Source organism: Penaeus chinensis, chromosome 30 (assembly GCF_019202785.1).
Source record: "Penaeus chinensis breed Huanghai No. 1 chromosome 30, ASM1920278v2, whole genome shotgun sequence".
In the NCBI taxonomy this organism is placed as follows: domain Eukaryota; kingdom Metazoa; phylum Arthropoda; class Malacostraca; order Decapoda; family Penaeidae; genus Penaeus; species Penaeus chinensis.
Window position 1 is genome coordinate 22,281,053 of NC_061848.1, and position 20,000 is coordinate 22,301,052.

Sequence of the window (20,000 nt, forward strand, 5' to 3'; positions counted from 1 at the left end):
ACTGTGTTAATGGTTTCCTCTTTATTTTCCACTTTGATTTCTGTCCTTACATCTTACTCCTTATACATGTGCCACCTCCCTCAGGGTTGTGTGTGCTGTGTCCAAACAGCAACAATTCACTCCTGGCCTTCCCTGGGCCACGCGCTGGTCACGTGCTCATCATCGACCTCGCCAACACAGAAAAATCTCCACAGGACATACTAGCCCATGATTCACCACTCAGTTGTATTGGTAAGTTGGGGCATGTGTACCTTTACATATAAAAAACAGTATTTTTTATGATACTCTCTTACCTTTTTATGTTCAATATTACAGTCTACACAAGTTATTATAAACTAAAAGGGTCAAAATCTAGGAGCCTATAACTACTCGGGGATCCATTGACCTTTATGGACTACACAGAGTTCCCTTGGCCACACCAAACAAAGCATACTGCCCAGGGTTTTCGCTAGTGGTTCTAAAACTGGGTGCTATGACATAGGGCAGTACCTAGGTGTGATACAAGATCCCATTGTAAAATAAATTTAGTGTCAAAATTTGAAGGAATGGAATTTTTTTTTTTTGTCATTTTGATTATGTAAACCTGTGTTTCTTTTGTGTTGAGCTCCAGTAATTTGTGGAACAAGCAAATGTACACTTTGATAAATCCATATGAGTTGGGGAGGTCAAAGAGTAGGGTGACACAGTAAAGGTCATGTGAGCTAATGGTGTCATCACTAGAAAAGTTTTAGAAACAGTGGTTTAGACTTATTTTGACCAGATTGATTTCCCAGATAACTTTATCATGCTATAACTGCAGTCTCATTTCAAATTTGTCATGTCAGGCACTGAGCTTTGTATTTCATTATTTTACCATTGTAATAGCAATGACACATTCATTACAATGGCCATAAAACATTGTAAAAATAAGGGAGGAAAGGCCCAACTCTCTCTGTAATTAGAATTTTCTTTCCTGATATATATATATTTTTTTTTTTTGAGGTGATACATCTAATAGTTTTACAAAATCACAGTCATGGAAGATATGCATGCACATTCTAATATTCTTGTAAACCATCACTGGGCAGTAGCTTTGAAATTCTACGAGGGGGGGAGGATGTCAAAATTTGTCCGTGAAAGCTGGGATCCATTGTAGTGAGAGTAGACTGTGTTGTTATACATACATAAAGCTTTTCATTTGTTTATGTAAAAAAGTGCCTAATTTATAGTTATTTATTCTCAAAAGAAGGTTTCTCTTTCTTAAGCAAGCTCATTAAGGCCTGACGGGGGGCCATAGTTCTGATAATTTACAATGTCCATTTTATAACAAGGACTGCAGCGTGTTATGAAATACTATATTACCTGATGTTATAATATATGTGGGAAATAAAAAATGACAGATCTTGCAATGTCTAATCCTATTGTATTCTATGTTAGTTGTTAGGGAAATACAGTAGAGAAAGAGAAGGGTAGAGGAAACTTGGAGGGAGGGAGTGGACTATGTTGACTTAATTTAAAAATGTGGTGCTGCTAACCTGTAATTAAATATTAATATGACATTCTTTTTTTCTAGCCCTAAACCTCCCAGGAACAAGATTGGCTACAGCCTCGGAAAAGGGGACGCTAATCAGAATTTTTGACACAGCATCAGGAACCCAACTAAATGAACTCCGCAGAGGAGCCAATGCAGCAACAATATACTGGTAGGTGGAATAATGAGGTCTGGGAAATAAACAGTTATTGGCAGGAGGCAAGCAAGGCAGTTGGGATATATTTTTCTCTTCTGCTCTTACTGTTATTTATATTTCTCTTGTTTTTATTATGTACAGGTAACCCTTGTCATCCAAGGTTTGGTTGTTTTATTTACAAATCAGTACTCTAACATTATTTGCAATTTTGGCTAGTCCCTCTATACCAATATCCTGAACCATGCTTATTGGCTCATGCTTCAAACTGTAGGCAACAATGTTGACAAGGCTGTGCTCATTAGTAGTTGTAATATTTAGGCTTATTATCACTATTATTTGGCAAAAAGAAGAGATGAGATGAAGTGCAGACTATTCTAAGTCTCATCAGAAGATGGACTTCAAAATGAAGCACTGTCAGTTCTTGGCACACAGTGTGACTACCACATCATATTTTGGATACTAGGGCTTATGAATTTACCAAACAGGAGATTAGCATACTTTAAAATCGGTCAACCAGTGCAAAATTATATCTAATTGTATATTTTCCTTTTTTGCTTAATTTTTCTCAGAACAAGGTAGTGATACAGTATCTAGTAGTTTTCTGGGTAAAATAGCCTTTTTATCCAACATTTTGATATCTTAGCAATGCCTCTGAAATTTAGTCTGTCAGATAATGGGTTACTTGTAATGTATTTTATGGTCCCATAAATTATTGGAAGAGTTTTTCCAGGAAGACTAGATATCTGCAAGATTAGCTCTGCTTTGTATGGTAGATATTATTGAAATGATGATAAAAATCCTGAATCAGTAAAAAATACTTAAAACTTTTAAAAAAGATTTATGTATTTTTGTAGCATCAACTTTAGTCAAGATTCTTCACTGCTGTGTGTCTCAAGTGACCATGGGACTGTTCACATATTTGCTACAGAAGATGAGGACAAGAAAAACAAGCAATCGAGGTTAGCACCTGCGGTTTGATTGTCTCTCTTTCTCCTATTATGTGTGCTTAGCCTGTAATATGTGCACTTTTTTTCTTTCTTTTCTTTTCTTTTGTCTTTCTTTTCTCTTCTTTTGAAGTGTTTTGTGATGACATATTGTGGTGCAGTTGTATGTGTCTTCGTGAGCACTTGCAAGTATATATATATCTCTGCACACACTCATATATCTTATATAAACTAAGTATATGACAATTTCTCTTCCAGCTTAGCCTCGGCCTCTTTTCTGCCCAAGTACTTCAGCAGTAAGTGGAGTTTCTGCAAGTTTGAGGTTCCTGGAGGATCGCAGTGTATATGTGCCTTTGGTCCCACCAGCAACTCCGTCATTGGTGAGAATACCTGACCCGATAGAGATTGCGTTTCATGTAACAAATATTGAGAAGAAAAGAATATTTCAAATTTTTGTAATAATCCCTCCTTTCCAATAACCAAAACCAATTTGAAAATGGCTCAATACTTCACTATTAAATGTTGGACTAAAAAATGCCCTCCTTCGTTCTCAGCTATATGCGCTGACGGCAGTTACTACAAGTTCACATTCAACGCAAAGGGGGAATGCAACCGGGAGGTTTACGCCCACTTCCTCGAAATGACCGACGACAAAGCATAGGACGTGTGCAGAGGTAGACATTTCACAAGAGTGCTCTGTGCACCAGCCTCACGCGCAGTGTATTCATGAGTTATGTACATTAACACCAATGTTGAGGGTTGTTTAAAAATTATGTGCAGTCTCGAGATTTCATGTGATAGTCTAGTAGTATGTACTGTGTAAGTGTCATTTTAATTATTTAATTATTTTTATTATTATTATTATTATTATTATTATTTTTATTATTATTATTATTATCTGTCATTCAGTCCCTCATTCCATATTTGGCAGATCTTCCTGACTTGAATGAATAACATCTTGACTAGGTTATTATTTTAATGATATATTGTTTATAGTCAAGTTTACTGCAACATTTGTACTTAATACAAAACGAGACAAAGTTTTTCTCTTTTTAGTTGTTGATATTTCTTTATTTTATATTTTCTTTATGTTGGATGCATCTGCCATTTGCTGACAATTCCAGATTTTTCTGTAAAATTCCCACCCACTCCTCTCTTTTTTCCTTTTAATTCTCATTCTTACTTCTTTCCTTCTGTATGTTTATCATATTTATCTCTTTCACTTTTCTCTCTCTCTCTTGCCCTTCCTTCTTTTGATTTCTCCCATTCTTTCAGTCGCTCCCCTTCCTTCTTCTTCTTCTTCTTCTTCTTCTTCTTCTTCTTTTCTTTTTTTTCCTTCTTCTTAGTTTTCCTTTTTTAATGCTTTCCATTTCATCCCCTTCAGTTCTTCACACCTTTTATAAGTTTAATTACATTCATTACACCTCACAGTTTCATGACGTGTCAACTTTAACAGATTGTCCTAAAGACGGGGAATATATTCTTTTTTTTGTTTAATTGTAACAAAAACTGAAATGTTACAGTAAGGTTTGATGATATATTTGTATGTATGTGTATGTATGTTTATGTGTATATGTACATATTTTTATTTATGTATGTTACATCTGTCCCTTTCTTCTTCATCTTCTTCTTCCTTCTCTTTTATTCTTTTTTCTTGTTTATATTTAATGAATTATTTTTTTTTGATACCAAGAGGTGTTGCATGTCCACAGATTTTTTTTCTTTCTTTCTTTTTTCATGTAATCAGGTAATAGTTTGACAAAGTTTTCATTTTTGTCAATGGATATGTTTTGAAATAAAGAATTGGGTCATAACTGCAGCGTTGTGCACCAGGGAACGAGTTTGTGTACATAAATTGCCAGAAACAGCTGCTTGCCTCACACAGCCTTACGTTCAAACCTTCGTGATGATTGTTTTGTTACGGTACGTTGTCTAAAAGTTTTTCCAAGGACATTTGACTATAGCTGAGTCATGTCCCAGTAAGAAGACAGTTTATGGCTCGACAAGGGACTAATTATGTCGTTAAAGAATTTATATGGAGGAGTTAATGCAATTTTCTTTTGGTTTTAGTGACTTGATTCATAGATATCAATAGGGTAAAAATTAAAATGTAGATTCCCATGTATGATTTTTTTCTCATTTTATTTGACGCTCAGTTAACCAACTAAAAAAAGGAAAGTAAACTCTCTCTCTCTCTCTCTCTCTCTCTCTCTCTCTCTCTCTCTCTCTCTCTCTCTCTCTCTCTCTCTCTCTCTCTCTCTTTCTCTCTCTCTCTCTCTCTCTCTCTCTCCTCTCTCTCTCTCTCTCTCTCTCTCTCTCTCTCTCTCTCTCTCTCTCTCTCACATATCTCCCTCCCTCCATCTCCTCCCTCCATCCCCTCCCTCCTTCCCTCCTCCTCCTCCTCCTCCTCCTCCTCCTCCTCCTCCTCCTCCTCCTCTCTAACTATCTTCTGCTCTCAGGTCTGGAAATGATATTTGCGTCGTCCAAAGAAGACTAACATCAATTTCATCCTCCTGATAAGTGGTTTACTGAGAGTATGTTTTTGGATAATTTCATGTCCATAATGTTTTTGAGTTTACGTGTCCATTAGGTTTATGCACTCAGAAATATTCACGCGGTATATATGTATCTGAAGATCATAGATTGTGAAATGTTTATGATTATTTTGGTATTGATTGTAAAAATTCTTCTGAGAATATTCATTATTGAAGCTAGAGTATTTATGATGTCACAAAGATTATATGATAACGTAAATTAAGATGACATTTCCATGTACTGTGAATTGATTTGCAAGAGGATTGAACTCGTTTGTGCAAAGATAAAGTTATATTATGGAGTTATTGTGATTATTATTTTGTTATTGGGTAGAATTATTATTGTTTGGTTTGATTTATTGCATTACAAGTTGAGTGATATGCTAAACACAAACAGTGAGAGAGAGCTTCTATAAATGGCAGTTGGAAGTTGGGGTATTTTATGATAATTAAAGATTTTAAAATTCAAAGTAAAATCCATGACCTTGTTCATTTTTTTAACCAAAATAAAGAGAGGGATTTAAATAATAAAGAGCCAGAGTGCTGAATATTCATTTCAGAAATCTTTAGAAACTCATTGTTTTATGATTGTCCTTGTTTTTCCTAAAAAGGTAATCTCTCACTTTGTCAAAATAATGTTGAACACTTTTAGTAGGTTGATATTGGGTTATGTTCTGTGCTAATATTCTGAACCATATAGAATTTTTTTTAAACTCATTTCACTGTAAATGCATGGTTGGCAAAGATCATTTGTTTACAATGGCAAAAATTGTATTTCAATCGTGTTTGTAGCAATATTACCATTGCACCATATATTTCAACAGTATTTTACATGGTAAGAGAGAAAAGAAATTGAAGCTATTAGTGATTTAAGGAAGGGAGTTAGCAGTTTTTTATTTATCGTATTTTCCTAATTACATCCTGGCATTTTATAAAGAACAGGGATGTATGCTTAACTTAAAATGAACAAATAAAATAATTGATTAATAAATAAATAGAAATAAAAGTGAAAAAGGGGGATAGAGATAAGAGTGTCTGATTTCTGTTAGTACATATAGCTAACTTTTTTTTTTTTTTTTTTCCCCCATACATTCCTTATAAAAAAGAAAAAAATGTGTTTAATATTTTGGCAGTATTAGCTTCCAGGATTTAGTACTGATGTGTTAAATAATTGAAACTCAGAATGCAAATCATTGTATCTCATCAGAATTATGATCTTATTATTTTTGTTCTCTTGGTTTTGATATTATACCTATGTATATACTGAAAAAAAAAAAAGGTTTCCCCAATGCAAGATTCCCAATGTGAATATATGTTGTCACAAAAGTCTGTTCAGTCACTGGTCTCTGAAAGGAAACCCATTTGGAATTGATGCTTTTTGCACATCCATTAAATGTCTTTTTATATATATATACAGCTGAATGCTTAATAAGCTTGTGCAGGAAAGTACACCATGAACTGAAGTCCAACTTTGTACATATGGAATTTGTGTTTTGTGTTACTGAATTCTGTCATTCTGTAAGTTTTTGTAATTGCAGTGTGTGCTTGGGTAACACAGTCTGCCTGTACCAAACAGTGTAAATATGAATCTAAATATAAATGGCTTTTTAGAATATTTAAAGGAAATAAAAAGTGTCTGATCACGAGAACAGCCAAAACGTTGAGTAGCTTATATAGTCCTAAAATAATAATAATGATAATAACAAAATTAGTGAAAGATATGAGATGACGCTTATATTTTTAAAAAGGTTACAATTTATTTTGATTACTGATGGAAAGAATGACTGACTTGACTGTTAGTAGACTACAATTTGAAGCTTTAAGATGTCTTTGATTAAACTTCCTGCAGTGTGATTATTGTACAAGCAGGACATCAGGACTTCGTTTGGTCTTCCAGTAGGAAAGGTAGATGCTCCTCCTGTGAACAAATTAGGCTATGCGATCTGTTCTCTAGATCTGGGAGTGTTGGGTTTATCTTTTGTTATGTTTATCTTCTCCTATTTTCCATTTTTCCCCTCCTTTATCCTTCTATTCCCCCCCCCCCCCTTTGCACATACATTCGCTCTCTCCTCTCCTTCCCCTTTCCCCTCTCCCCTCTCCCCTCTCCCCCTCTACCCTCTCTCTCTCTCTCTCTCTCTCTCTCTCTCTCTCTCTCTCTCTCTCTCTCTCTCTCTCTCTCTCTCTCTCTCTCTCTCTCTCTCTCTCTTTCTTTCTCTCTTTCTCTCTTTCTCTCTTTCTCTCTCACTCTCTCCCCTCCTCCCTCCCTCTCCCCCCCCCATCTCTCTCTCTCTCTCTCTCTCTCTCTCTCTCTCTCTCTCTCTCTCTCTCTCTCTCTCTCTCTCTCTCTCTCTCTCTCTCTCTTTCTCTCTTTCTCTCTTTCTCTCTCTCTCACTCTCTCCCCTCCTCCCTCCCTCTCCCTCTCCCTCCTCTCTCTCCTCTCTCTCTCTCTCTCTCTCTCTCTCTCTCTCTCTCTCTCTCTCTCTCTCTCTCTCTCTCTCTCTCTCTCTCTCTCTTTCTCTCTCTCTCACTCTCTCACTCTCTCCCCTCCTCCCTCCCTCTCCCTCTCCCTCTCCCTCTCCCTCTCTCTCTCTCTCTCTCTCTCTCTCTCTCTCTCTCTCTCTCTCTCTCTCTCTCTCTCTCTCTCTCTCTCTCTCTCTCTCCCTCTCTCTCTCCCTCTCCCTCTCTCTCTCTCTCTCTCTCTCTCTCTCTCTCTCTCTCTCTCTCTCTCTCTCTCTCTCTCTCTCTCTCTCTCTCTCTCTCTCTCTCTCTCTCTCTCTCTGCCTCCCTCCCTTTCTCTCCCTCTCTCTCTTCTTCCTTCCTCTCTCTCCTAGCTATCTCCTCTCCCCCTTCCCTACCCCTCTCTGTCTCATTTTCCTCCTCCATCTCTCCTCTCAGTATCAGCAATGGGAACAAGGATGTTGAGAAAGGATGCCTCCTTCCATCAGTAAGTCATTTGGTGCATATGATTTTAACATTGGCTTTCCAGCCCATTAAAAAGGTGCTGTTCATCATCATTAAGGAGATCATCTGTGATTTAGCCAGTTTGATTTATTTCAGATTTGGATGTTTGTAGCCAAGACAAACATGAATGCCAAAATATTTTGTTTGCTTTTCTTTTTTTCTTTCTCTCTTTCTTTGTTTGTTTGTAGCAAAATTCATAAAATTTAAGATAAAGAAAACTTCTTGAAGTCTGTCCCTGTCTTTTTTTTTTTTTTCTCTCTCTCTCTCTCTCTAATTGGCGCCAAACAAAAGCATGTCTACAGAGCAAAAGATTATATGCTAAGGGCATTTTTGTTCCTTCTTTCTTTTTATTTGTTTTTCTTTTTTTATTCTATTTTTATTATTAAACTCACCTAGTTAGACAGATGGTCACTTTAATATGTATTTTATGTCCATCATCAGAGCAAATGGCTAGATTTCACACACTTTTATCTGTTGGCCAGCCCTTACTGTTCAGTCAGTCAGTTCAAAGATTCACATTTCAAAGATTTTGTCCACGGAAATTTTTGGAATTGTTGTTAACAATGCTAATTACTAGTTCTTCCTTTCGTTTTTTCTTTTGATTTTTTCTTTTTCTTTACTCCACTTGCCCAGGAAGGCATGACGTACACAACACGTCCACTGTGATTTTAGTTTATTAATAGTGTTTACACATAGACGGCTTCACAAGTGCTTGTCACCAAGGAGTCAATTACTAGGATAGTAAGAACAGTATAGATACTAATAGTATTAGAAAAAATATCCATAGGGCCCACTAATATGTAGGGCCTACTTTTTGGTAGCTGAGCACTTGTGGAGCCATCTGTGTGTAATAAAATTCACAAAAATCTACAATGGACACTACATGTCCCTGCACCTAATAGGTTAATTAAAACTTAGTAGAAAAAGCCAGATGGTGTTGCAGTTGGATTGAAAGTATATCATGTATGTCCCCTGTGTGTTTTTGAGTAACTGATAATATCGTCAGTAAAGCAATTTCTTGCTTTTATTTTTGTAGACGTTCAGCAATAATGAAAAAAAAACAGAGCCACTGAAATGTAACAGGGAAAAAATATGCACATTCACAAGTGAGTGTGTGTATGCAGCAAAAATTCCTTCCAATTAGTAATTTACATTGAAAAGTAAAAATAAGATGTAACCACTTAATTTACTTCATTTTATAGCAATTCTGTGCATTATGTAATTACTATATCCTGTTACTAAAAGAAAATATGTTTTGGAAATATGGTGTTTATCTAACTTGTCTGCAGTGAGAAACAGCAGTGAGAACGAAAGAAAAAGAGAACGGGTATGGAAAGAGGTGAGAGAGGAAGAAAATGGAAGAGTGGGAGAGAAAGTGTGAAAGAGGGATGGATATTACTTTCTTGATCACTTTACAGTTAACTCACATCGACTTGCATCTTCTTGAATTCCTTACTATAAGTTAGAGATTTTTAAGGTCTCATCTTGCAAATGCAATTACTATGGCACATATTTCATGGTCCAATTGCAAAAGGTTTAACAGTGAGTGTTGACATATGATATGAATATTCATATACAAATCTGTGATGTAAGCTTACAAAACCGATGAAATACGTCTTATTAGTGTAATTTCATGACAGATAAAATTCACTTTTTTCTAGCTTTCTTTCTTTTGTGTATTTGTGTCTGTCTGTGTGAGTTAGAGAGAGATGTGGATATGCAGTGTGAATATGAATACATACAGATGTTATCCAATTGTCACAGAGATGACTTGCAATTACTTGCCAGTTTTTTATTGTTTTATTTAGTGTTATTATTATTTTATCTTCCTTTTTTTTTTTTTTTTTTTTCAACGGAAATGTTATAAAAAAGTGAGTTGTTAAATTAGGAGATATGTATTTGTTACAAAAGCATAACTGCTGTACATATTTTATAAATATGTGTTACCTGTACATATCTAGATAGCGAGAGGATGTCTGGGAGGGGGGTGGGGGGGAGTAGCGGTTAATCGAACTCACAGATGAATAGTAATAAGCAATGTCAGCTATAAAAAGACATGTATATCATTTAAGCATCTGCACTTCATCATATCCTGCAAGCTTCCCATACTCTTGTGAAGAAAAAAAAAAAGGAAAATGAAGAAAAAAATAAATAAATAAAAGTAAAAGGTGGTTGTCCTCCTCATTATTTCATTATAATTTTTATAAAAAAAAAAAAAAAAAGATTTTAGACACAGGAATTAGGTGTTGTAATATTCTATGAACTTGCTAGATCTTCACCTTCGATCTTTCCTGTACTATCAAAAGCCATGTTATGTTTGTTCTCATTTGCGCTAATTTTTTTTTTTTTTTTTTTTTTTTTTGGTCCAGTGCGCAGACCGCTGATGATGATGTCAGGTGTTGAATTTACAAGGGGATTATTTTCCTTCTTTATTCATAAAGTGTGTATTTATATTATGATTGGCACTTGCTCAGATATGTGTGTGTGTGTGTGAGTGTGTGTGTGAGTGTGTGTGTGTTTATTTATTTATTTATTCATATTTGTATTTATAGATATATGTGTGTATGTGTGTCTGTCTATATATATATATATATATATATATATATATATATATATATATATATATATATATATATGTATATATATATACATATATGCATATATACATATATACATATATACATATATACATATATACATATATACATATATACATATATACATATACATATACATATACATATACATATACACACATTCATATAATTATAAATATATATATAAAATATATATATATAATATATATATAAAATATATATATAAAATATATATATATAGACACACACACACACACACACACACACACACACACACACACACACACACACACACACACACACACACACACACACACACACATACACACATACACACATACATTGGAGGGCTTAGAATGATTTATTATAAAGAAAAAAATAATCTAAAGACTAGACATGTATATTGAAAATTAACATGTTAGTAATAAAAAGTTGGGTGAAATATTCCTGTTTTAGAAGATTGATGATTCTGAATTTGAATTAATGTCACAAGAATGGTCTGTTATATGAAATAGGTTGTATAATACAAGTTTTTATTCTTTTTCCTCTTCTTCCCGAGCGACTTCATCCTGCTCTTTGTCTGTGTAAAAGATGAAGAATTTTGTAAACAGGATAAGCCGCAGGCCTTGTACAGGTCTCACATAACCACTGTGATTTCTAGTAGATAACTGATATTAGAGGCAATATGGTAGGATTTTGTAAGTTAATTTTCATGTGTCATGGTTAATTGCTCACACATATTTCATATTTAGAAGGTATGTTGTATGTTATGAAGATTCTTTTTCTTCTTTTTTTGATATTATTTATATTGTTCTTTTTTTTTGCTTTAAAGTTTTTCCATTTTGTATGCTAATGTTGATCTAATTGTCTGTGTACCAAAAAATGTAATTTATATGCAATTTATACTAAATTAAATTTGAGATCGTTAGCTTCTCTTGGAAACAGGTTGCAGGTAAAGAAAAGTATATTTTAGTTTGCCTCATAAATTATTTAATTGGGTATAGGTTATTACAGTTATATATTTTGATATTTAGCTAATATTATATTGCTTCATCAAGTGTACAGCATTTGTAAATATATACTTCTAGAATAGATGAAAGTATATGAAATTTCCCTTTTATTATTATCCTTTTGTTCATGAAAGAGAGAGACACACACACAAACACGCACACACGCGCGCACACACAGACACACACACACACACACACACACACACACACACACACACACACACACACACACACACACACACACACACACACACACACACACGTTCTTTGATTAAGTGTGTAAGAACTCCATTCCTAACATCTTGAAATGTTGGTTCTAAAAACATGCATTCTACTAAATGTAATATCAAGTTTTATAACAGAGAATTATGTATTTCCAATCTAGGTAATTTCATATAAAATATTATTTTCATGTCTGCTGTTCTCAATAGGCATAATTTGTGTTAGAGTGAAGGGAAATTTTGGGAATCTTAAACTTCGGAAACTATAGAATTTCCTATTTGATTGCTGGAATAAAGTAAATAAAATAAAGTGTACCCTTATTACACCCAGCATGAGTACAATTTGTTAATCTTCCAATTTCTAAATAAAGAAAGTTATATTAAAATTGTGTTTCAAATGAACAAATGTTAAGGGATGAATAATAACATAGAAGCCTATTTATTTTATATTTTTATTACATATGACAATACAGAACCAGCTCCAAGATTGTGTATGGCCTAAAAACAATACAAAAATTTGAAAACCAGAAAAGTATGATACTTCTATTCAAATTCTATATCTGATTATATATTGTATTTTTGTAGAATTAAATATGACCAGTCTATCAATTGTAATGCTAAAAATGGAGGATTTACAGAAACAAAAATTGAATAACTGATGGCACTGCTTAATTCTAGGTTAATACTAGTTTACAGTAATATTTTTTTAATGAATGTATTTCAAGTCAACTTTTGAAAGCTATATATATATAAAAATGCCTGTCTGTTAAACTCCTCAGTGAAAAATGTTGCATGCATAATGAAACTCATCATAAATGCTATGAAAATTCAGTGCAGTTCCAAATAATGATAATTCTCGCCTACCCAAAAGGTAATAATCAAAAAATAAATAAAAATATGGGAATATTAACAAAAGTACCTACAATATTTTGATCATGAACCCACAAAGCACTTTATATAATTTGATTGTATTTCAATTATTAAAACGATTCTGTTCCATTCCCTGACATTAGCAATTTTTGAAGAGAACACAGAGCCAGATTGATTACATTTCAGTGTCCTATCATATCTAAATGCCAAACGCGAGCACCCAAAGGCCTAATCACGGAATCCTGTGCCATAGTTGGCTCCACCAGCTTTCACGAGCTCTTGTAAAAAGGCTTCGTGGTCCAGTTCGTGAGCGCTTTCTATTGTCAACTCCACTGCAAAGTTCTGTAGAAAGAGAAGCATGCATTAGGGTACATAGATAAAGTATATTTTAATGTCTGAGGGATATTTCCCCCATTTTTTTCAGGCTTAGTGATTGATTCAGATGTTGTATAATCGTATTCTTCACAGAACCAATGTTACTGCAAGGGCCTTATTTGTAAACATTTTTTTGTAGAACTAACCTTCATATTATATTCCTTTATTACAAGAACCATTGCATCTAAAATCTTATCAAGGAACCTATTGTATAATTGAACTTCATATTATTTCCACATTAACATAACAAGAGGCCCTTTACCAACTACCTTATCACTAAACCTTTTAAATCAACAACATATAAACATCACTTAGTACAAAAAGTCTTTCACAAAAAGCTGCAATCCCACCCATTAAAAAAAAAAAAAAAAAAAAAAAAAAAAAAAATACAGCAGCCTAACCAAACTTCATTATATATTTTTTTTCCAACGGAGAACACAAAACGCGTAAATGCTACTCACTGCAAGAACCTCTTTGACGAGAGCCTTATCAGTGGACATTTTGGCTTTCTTGATGGGCGAGACTTCAGTGCCCACCCAAGTTAGCATCAGGAACTTCGACCTCTTGCTCATCTCATCCCCAGTCTGAAGAGGAAAGGGTTGATTATATTAAAATAGTAAAATAGTGAAGGTAATCCATAGCCTGGCCCTTGTACTCCCCACCCCCCTTGAAAAAAAGGTAATATACCTCAACCCCAAAATCCAGGGCAGCAAAACTCTTTAAAATCCCGAAACAATAAATCCTTAATATTACATTTATAGAAAACTTCCCTAAACTCTAATACCCTAATCCCTAAAATCCTAAATCCTGGAACCTCTGACCTTAAAATTCTAGAACCCTTAGCTCTGGACCCTTAATCCCCCGCCCCCCTTTCCCCCCCAAAAAAAAATGAAGACCTCGAAACGCCCAAACCAAAAAAACAAAAAGCTTATAACCTAAATCCCCAAACTTTTAAACCCTAAAATTCTGCAAGTCCCCAAACCCAAAATCCAAAAACCCTAAAACCAGAGATTATCCAACCCCTAAAACCCTAAAACCCCAAACCCCTAAACCCTAAAAGCAGAGATTATCTAACCCCTAAAACCCGTAACCCCCTTAACCCTAAAACTCCAAACCCTTAAAACCCTAAAACCAGAGATTTTCCAACCCCTAAAACCCGTATCCCCCTAAACCCTAAAACCCCCAACCCCTAAAACCCTAAAACCAGAGATTATCCAACCCCTAAAACCCATAACCCCTTAAAACCCCAAACCCCTAAAACCCAGACCACCCACCCCTTAAAAAAAAACCAAAACCCCAAATCACCCAAACCCCTAAAAAAAACCAGCCTTAACTCCCTTTAAACCCGTAACTCACCTGGATGCGCAGGTAAGCGAACGCACGCTCGTCATCCCCAAACTGCGCCTTGAAGTCGTCGAAGGTCTGTCCCTTGGCCGCGACGGTCACTTGGCTGCCCTCGTACTTGAACACGGCCCTGGGGGAAGGCAGAGGCAGGGTTGCGTCAGGGAGGAGCAAAAGGGAAGTTCTGTGGACGCTGTTTATAGGCGATTATATATGTGTATTATAAGGGAAAAAGATTTCTGTGGGTGCTGTTTATATGCGATTATATATATGTATTATAAGGGAAAAAGATTTCTGTGGATGCTGTTTATATACGATTATATATATGTATTATAAGGGGAAAAGATTTCTGTGGATGCTGTTTATATGCGATTATAGATATATATTATAAGGGAAAAGGATTTATTGGTGTGTTCTTGATTTATGTAACGGTCTTGAGGGTTGTAGGATGATAGATACATGAGTATTTGTCACTGGGTGAATTAATAAATGAATAGATGTTTAAATAAATATACACGCATACACGAACGTGCGCCCCCAAACACAGACACACATACACATACACACATACACTCACACACACACACACACACACACACACACACACACACACACACACACACACACACACACACACACACACACACACATATATATATAAGAGAAGGAGGAGGAGAAAGAACAAACGAAAGAAGAAGAAGAAGAGGAAGGAAGAAAATCCTTCTCCCACTCCCTCTCTGACCCGATTGGTTGTACGAGGTGTGAGTCACCCTGTTGCCAGCACACCTTCCTCCTCACCCCCTCTCTCTCTCTTTCTCTCTCTCTTTCTCTTCTCTCTCTTTCTCTTCTCTCTCTCTCTCTTTCTCTTCTCTCTCTCTCTCTTCTCCTTCTCTCTCTCTCTCTCTCTCTCTCTCTCTCTCTCTCTCTCTCTCTCTCTCTCTCTCTCTCTCTCTCTCTCTCTCTCTCTCTCTCTCTCTCTCTCTCTCTCTTTCTCTCTCTCTCTCTTTCTCTCTCTCTCACTTTCTCTCTCTTTCTCTTCTCTCTCTCTCTTTCTCTTCTCTCTCCTTCTCTTTCTTTCTCTTCTTTATTTCCTTTTTCTTTCTCTTCTTTATTTCCATTCCTCTTTCTCTTTCTACACCCTCCTTCCTCTCTCTTTCTGTCTGTGTATTTTACACACACACTCTCTTCTTCTTTCTCTCTCTCTCTCTCTCTCTCTCTCTCTCTCTCTCTCTCTCTCTCTCTCTCTCTCTCTCTCTCTCTCTCTCTCTCTCTCTCTCTCTCTCTCTCTCTCTCTCTCTCCTTCCATCGGCCTCCACCTCCCTCACTTCTCTCCACCTCCCTCCATCTCCCTCCCTCCCCTTGCATTCCCCACCCCCCTTTCCCTCACTCTTCTACCTTCCTCTCTGTCTACCGCCTCTCCCTCCTTCCCTCTCTCCCCGCTCCCTCCCTAACCCCCCATACTCCCCTCTCTGTCTGCCCCCCCCCCCTTTCCCTTCCTGTTTCCCCTTCCCTCTCCCCCCGCCCCCCTCCCTTATCCCTCCCGCCCCCCTCCCTCGCTCAACCACCAACGAGTCAAAATTTCCTCCATGTTAAGGGTGACCCAGCAAGAGGCAGATACGTGTGAGTGAGCAAGGGGAGAGAGAGAGAGAGAGAGAGGGAGGGAGGGAGGGAGGGAGAGAGGGAGAGGGAGAGAGGGAGAGGGAGAGAGGGAGAGGGAGAGAGGGAGAGAGGGAGAGAGAGAGGGAGAGGGAGAGGGAGAGGGAGAGAGAGAGAGAGAGAGAGAGAGAGAGAGAGAGAGAGAGAGAGAGAGAGAGAGAGAGAGAGAGAGAGAGAGAGAGAGAGAGAGAGAGAGAGGGAGAGGGAGAGCGGTGATAGACAAACAAAAAGAGTGGACAAAAGGAAGGGGAAAAAGCGAGAAAGAGAGAAAGAGAGAGAGAGAGAGAGAGAGAGAGAGAGAGAGAGAGAGAGAGAGAGAGAGAGAGAGAGAGAGAGAGAGAGAGAGAGAGAGAAAGAGAGCGATGATAGACAAACAAAAAGAGTGGACAAAAAGAAGGGGAAAAAGCGAAAGAGAGAGAGGGTTTGTTCAGACCCAAAACTTCCAACCTGTAGCGGGAATGTTTTGCGCTCCAACACGGCTTAAAATTAATAACAATAAGAAATCTATTCACTCTTGAGGAAGTGGCGAAGGCTAGTATTTCTTTCATTCCCGTTCTCCTTCTTTTATTCATGTTTTTTATTATATTTTTCTCTTATTTTTCTCATCATCTTTAATTTTTCCATTCAACCACTTCCAACTTTACCTTCTCCCCCTCCTCCTCTCCCTCCTCTGCCTCCTCCTCCTCCTCCTCCTCCTCCTCCTCCTCCTCCTCCTCCTCCTCCTCCTCCTCCTCCTCCTCCTCCTCCTCCTCCTCCTCCTCCTCCTCTCCCTTCTTCTCCTCCTCCTCTCCCTTCTTCTCCTCCTCCTCTCCCTTCTTCTCCTCCTCCTCTCCCTTCTTCTCCTCCTCCTCTCCCTTCTTCTCCTCCTCCTCTCCCTTCTTCTCCTCCTCCTCTCCCTTCTTCTCCTCCTCCTCTCCCTCTTCTCCCCTCCTCTCCCTTCTTCTCCTCCTCCTCTCCCTTCTTCCTTCTTCTCCTCCTCCTCTCCCTCTTCTCCTCCTCCTCTCCCTCTCTTCTCCTCCTCCTCTCCCTTCTTCTCCTCCTCCTCTCCCTTCCTTCTCCTCCTCCTCCCCTCTTCTTCTCCTCCTCCTCCTCTCCTCTTCTCCTCCTCTCTCTCCTCCTCCTCCTACTAACTCCTCCTTCCTCCTCAACCCCACCTCCCCCTCCACCAAACCACCCTCCTGCTTCCTCCTCCCCTCTCCACCTTCCTCTTCCCTCTCTACTTCTTTTACTTATCCTATTCTTTTCCCATATTTCTTTTTCTTCCTCCTCCTCTACTAAACCTCTACTACTCTACCCCCTCCACTCCACTCCATCTAGCCCACCTCCTACCCTCTCTCTTAATTAATCATTTACCCTCCCACTCCCACCAACTTCATTTTTAACAATCTACTATCACCTAAACACTATCTACATTCCTCCTCCTCCTCCCTCCAACTCCTCCTCTCCTTCCTCCCCTCCACCCCCCCTAAAAACCAACCCTCCTCCCTCCTCACCTCCCACCACTCCACCTCTCCTACTACTACCCTCCTTCTACCACCTCCCACCTCCTCCACCCACCTCCTCCTCCCACCTCCCTCCTCACTTCCTCCTCCTACAACCCTCCCCCCTTCCTCCCCTCCTCCTCCTCCTCTCCTCCTCCTCCTCCCCTCCTCTCCCCTCCTCCCTCTCCCACTCCTCCCTCACCTATCTTCCACCTCTACTATCCACCTATCTACCACCCATTTATACATACTCAACTATTTCCACACCTCACTCCCTTCCTCCTCTCCTCCTCCTATCCTTCCTCCATCCAACTAAAAACTTTCTTCCACCACAACACCCTCCTCCTACATACTTTCTATCAAATCATACAATTATCTTACTAAACTTTCTAAACTATAAATACACTTTCCTCTTCTCCTTGCCTCCTCCATCCAACTCTACTTTTACTACATCTTTCTTCACTATACTCTCCTCTCTCCTCCTCCTCTCCCCTCTCTCCCATCCACCATCCTCCTTCCCCTCCCTCTACTCCTTCTCCTCCTCCTCCACTCCTAAACCAGAAATTTACCACCTACCTACCAATTCTCCCCCTCTAACCTCCTCCTCCTCCACCCTCCTTCTCGCTGCCTTCCCTACTACAACAACTAACCTCCTCCTCCCCTACCCTCCTCTCCTCCCCTCCACTACTACCTCTACTTTTCCTCTAAACTACTCTACTTTCGCTATTTCTTTTATCCTTATTAACATAACTACTACTTTACTATTTTTATCACTTCTACATTTCAACTCTCTACAATCTTTACCTCTCCTCCACCTTATCCACTTCCTCTCCTCCTTCCTCAACTCTACCTCCTTCCTCCACCTCCCCTCCTCTACTAACTACTAACTTTACATTACATATCTTTCCTCCCACTCTAACCCTCCACCTCCTCACCTCCTCCCCTCCTCCTCAATCTACTTCGACCTCCTCCTCTACCCTCCACCTTCCCTCCACCCCTCACCCCCCTTATCCCCACCTTCTTTTCTCATACTTATCTATACTCCTCCTATCTACATAACTGTCTTCCTCCATCCTCTAAACATAAATATCCTTCTAAACTAACCCCCCACCTTTCACCCCTCCGCCTCCTCTCCACTCCTCCTCCCGTCCTCCTCCCACACACCACAACCCCTACCATAGAGACCCTCCCCCTCCTCCTCACCAACAAAACTACCCGCTCCTCCCACCTCCAGACCACCACCCCTCAAGCACAAACCTAATAACACTCCTCTACTACATTCTTCCTTCTTATAACTCCTCCTCCTTCCCGTCCTCCTCAACCGCTCTAAAAACTAAACCTACCTCCACTCTCCCTCCTCCTCCCTCCTCCTCTTTCCTCTTTCTTTCCTCTATTTCCTCTTCCCTCCTCCTCCTCTCTCCTTTCCTCTCCTCCTCCTTCTTCCTCTCCTCCTCTTCTTTCTTTCTCTCCCTCCTTCCCTACCCACTAATCCTACCCTCCTCCTCCTCCTCCTCTCCTCCCTCTTTCTCTTCTTCCTCTACCACCTCTAAACTCTTTTACATTTTCCCTCCTACTCTCCTCCCCTCCTCCTCCTCCTTTCCTCGCTCTCTTCCTCTTCCTCTACCTCCCCTTTCCTTATTCTTCCTCTCTTCCCTTTCCTCTTCCTCCTCCTCCTCCTCCTCCTCTCCTTCCTCCTCCTTCCTTCCACCCAATCCTCCTCTCCCCTCCTCCTCCTCCTCCTCTATACTACCTCCTCCGCCTCCCCCTCCTCCACCTACCTCCCTCCTCTTCCTCCTCTAACCCTTCCTTTTCCTTTCTTCCTCCTCCTCCTCTAAACCGTCCCTCCCTCTACCTCCTCCTCCTCCTCCTTCCCTCCTCTTCCTCCTCCTCCTCCACCTCCTCTCCTCCTCTTCCTCCTCCTCCTCCTCCTCCTCCACTATCTAACTATTACCACCGAACCCACCACCTCTCCTAACCTCCCGTCCTCCTCCCTCCTTCCTCCTCTACCTCTTTTTTTCCGTCCTTTTCCTACCCCTCCTCCTCTACCTCTCTACTATAACCTCTACTCTACCCGTCCTCCTCCTCTTCTAACCTCTTTTTTTTTTCTCTTTCCTCTTCTACCTCTTCCTCTCTTCCTCCTCCTCTACCTCTTCTATCCTCCTCTTTTTCTACCTTTTTTTCCTCTAACCTCTTTCCTCATCCTCCTCTACCTCTTCTCCTCTTCCGCTTCCGCCGTCCGCCTCTTCCCACCACCTCTTCCACCACCATCCTCTCCACCTTCTTCTCCTCTTCCCCTCCACTTCCTCCACCTTCTCTTCCCTCCTCGTTCTCTCCCTGTCTACG

General features: G+C 38.9%; 2 protein-coding genes across 3 annotated transcripts in view; one reads left to right on the top strand and one right to left on the bottom strand.

Moving 5' to 3' along the window:
• LOC125041575 (WD repeat domain phosphoinositide-interacting protein 3-like) overlaps positions 1-6,803 on the top strand; it is a 15,066-nt gene extending 8,263 nt beyond the window's left edge. The window contains exons 4-9 of the mRNA XM_047636612.1: positions 85-231; positions 1,553-1,682; positions 2,522-2,626; positions 2,870-2,991; positions 3,166-3,285; positions 5,071-6,803. Coding sequence (XP_047492568.1) covers positions 85-231; positions 1,553-1,682; positions 2,522-2,626; positions 2,870-2,991; positions 3,166-3,272 — 611 coding nt within the window. The 3' untranslated portion in view covers positions 3,273-3,285; positions 5,071-6,803. The remainder of the gene's footprint in view (positions 1-84; positions 232-1,552; positions 1,683-2,521; positions 2,627-2,869; positions 2,992-3,165; positions 3,286-5,070) is intronic.
• A 5,565-nt stretch (positions 6,804-12,368) lies between these two features.
• Positions 12,369-20,000, bottom strand: part of LOC125041184 (coactosin-like protein) — a 50,807-nt gene continuing 43,175 nt past the window's right edge. For both annotated transcript variants that reach the window (XM_047636014.1, XM_047636015.1), the window contains exons 3-5: positions 14,536-14,653; positions 13,641-13,763; positions 12,369-13,146 (exon numbers count right to left, since the gene is read on the bottom strand). In XM_047636014.1, the coding sequence (XP_047491970.1) occupies positions 13,033-13,146; positions 13,641-13,763; positions 14,536-14,653 (355 nt within the window). In that variant the 3' untranslated portion in view covers positions 12,369-13,032. The remainder of the gene's footprint in view (positions 13,147-13,640; positions 13,764-14,535; positions 14,654-20,000) is intronic.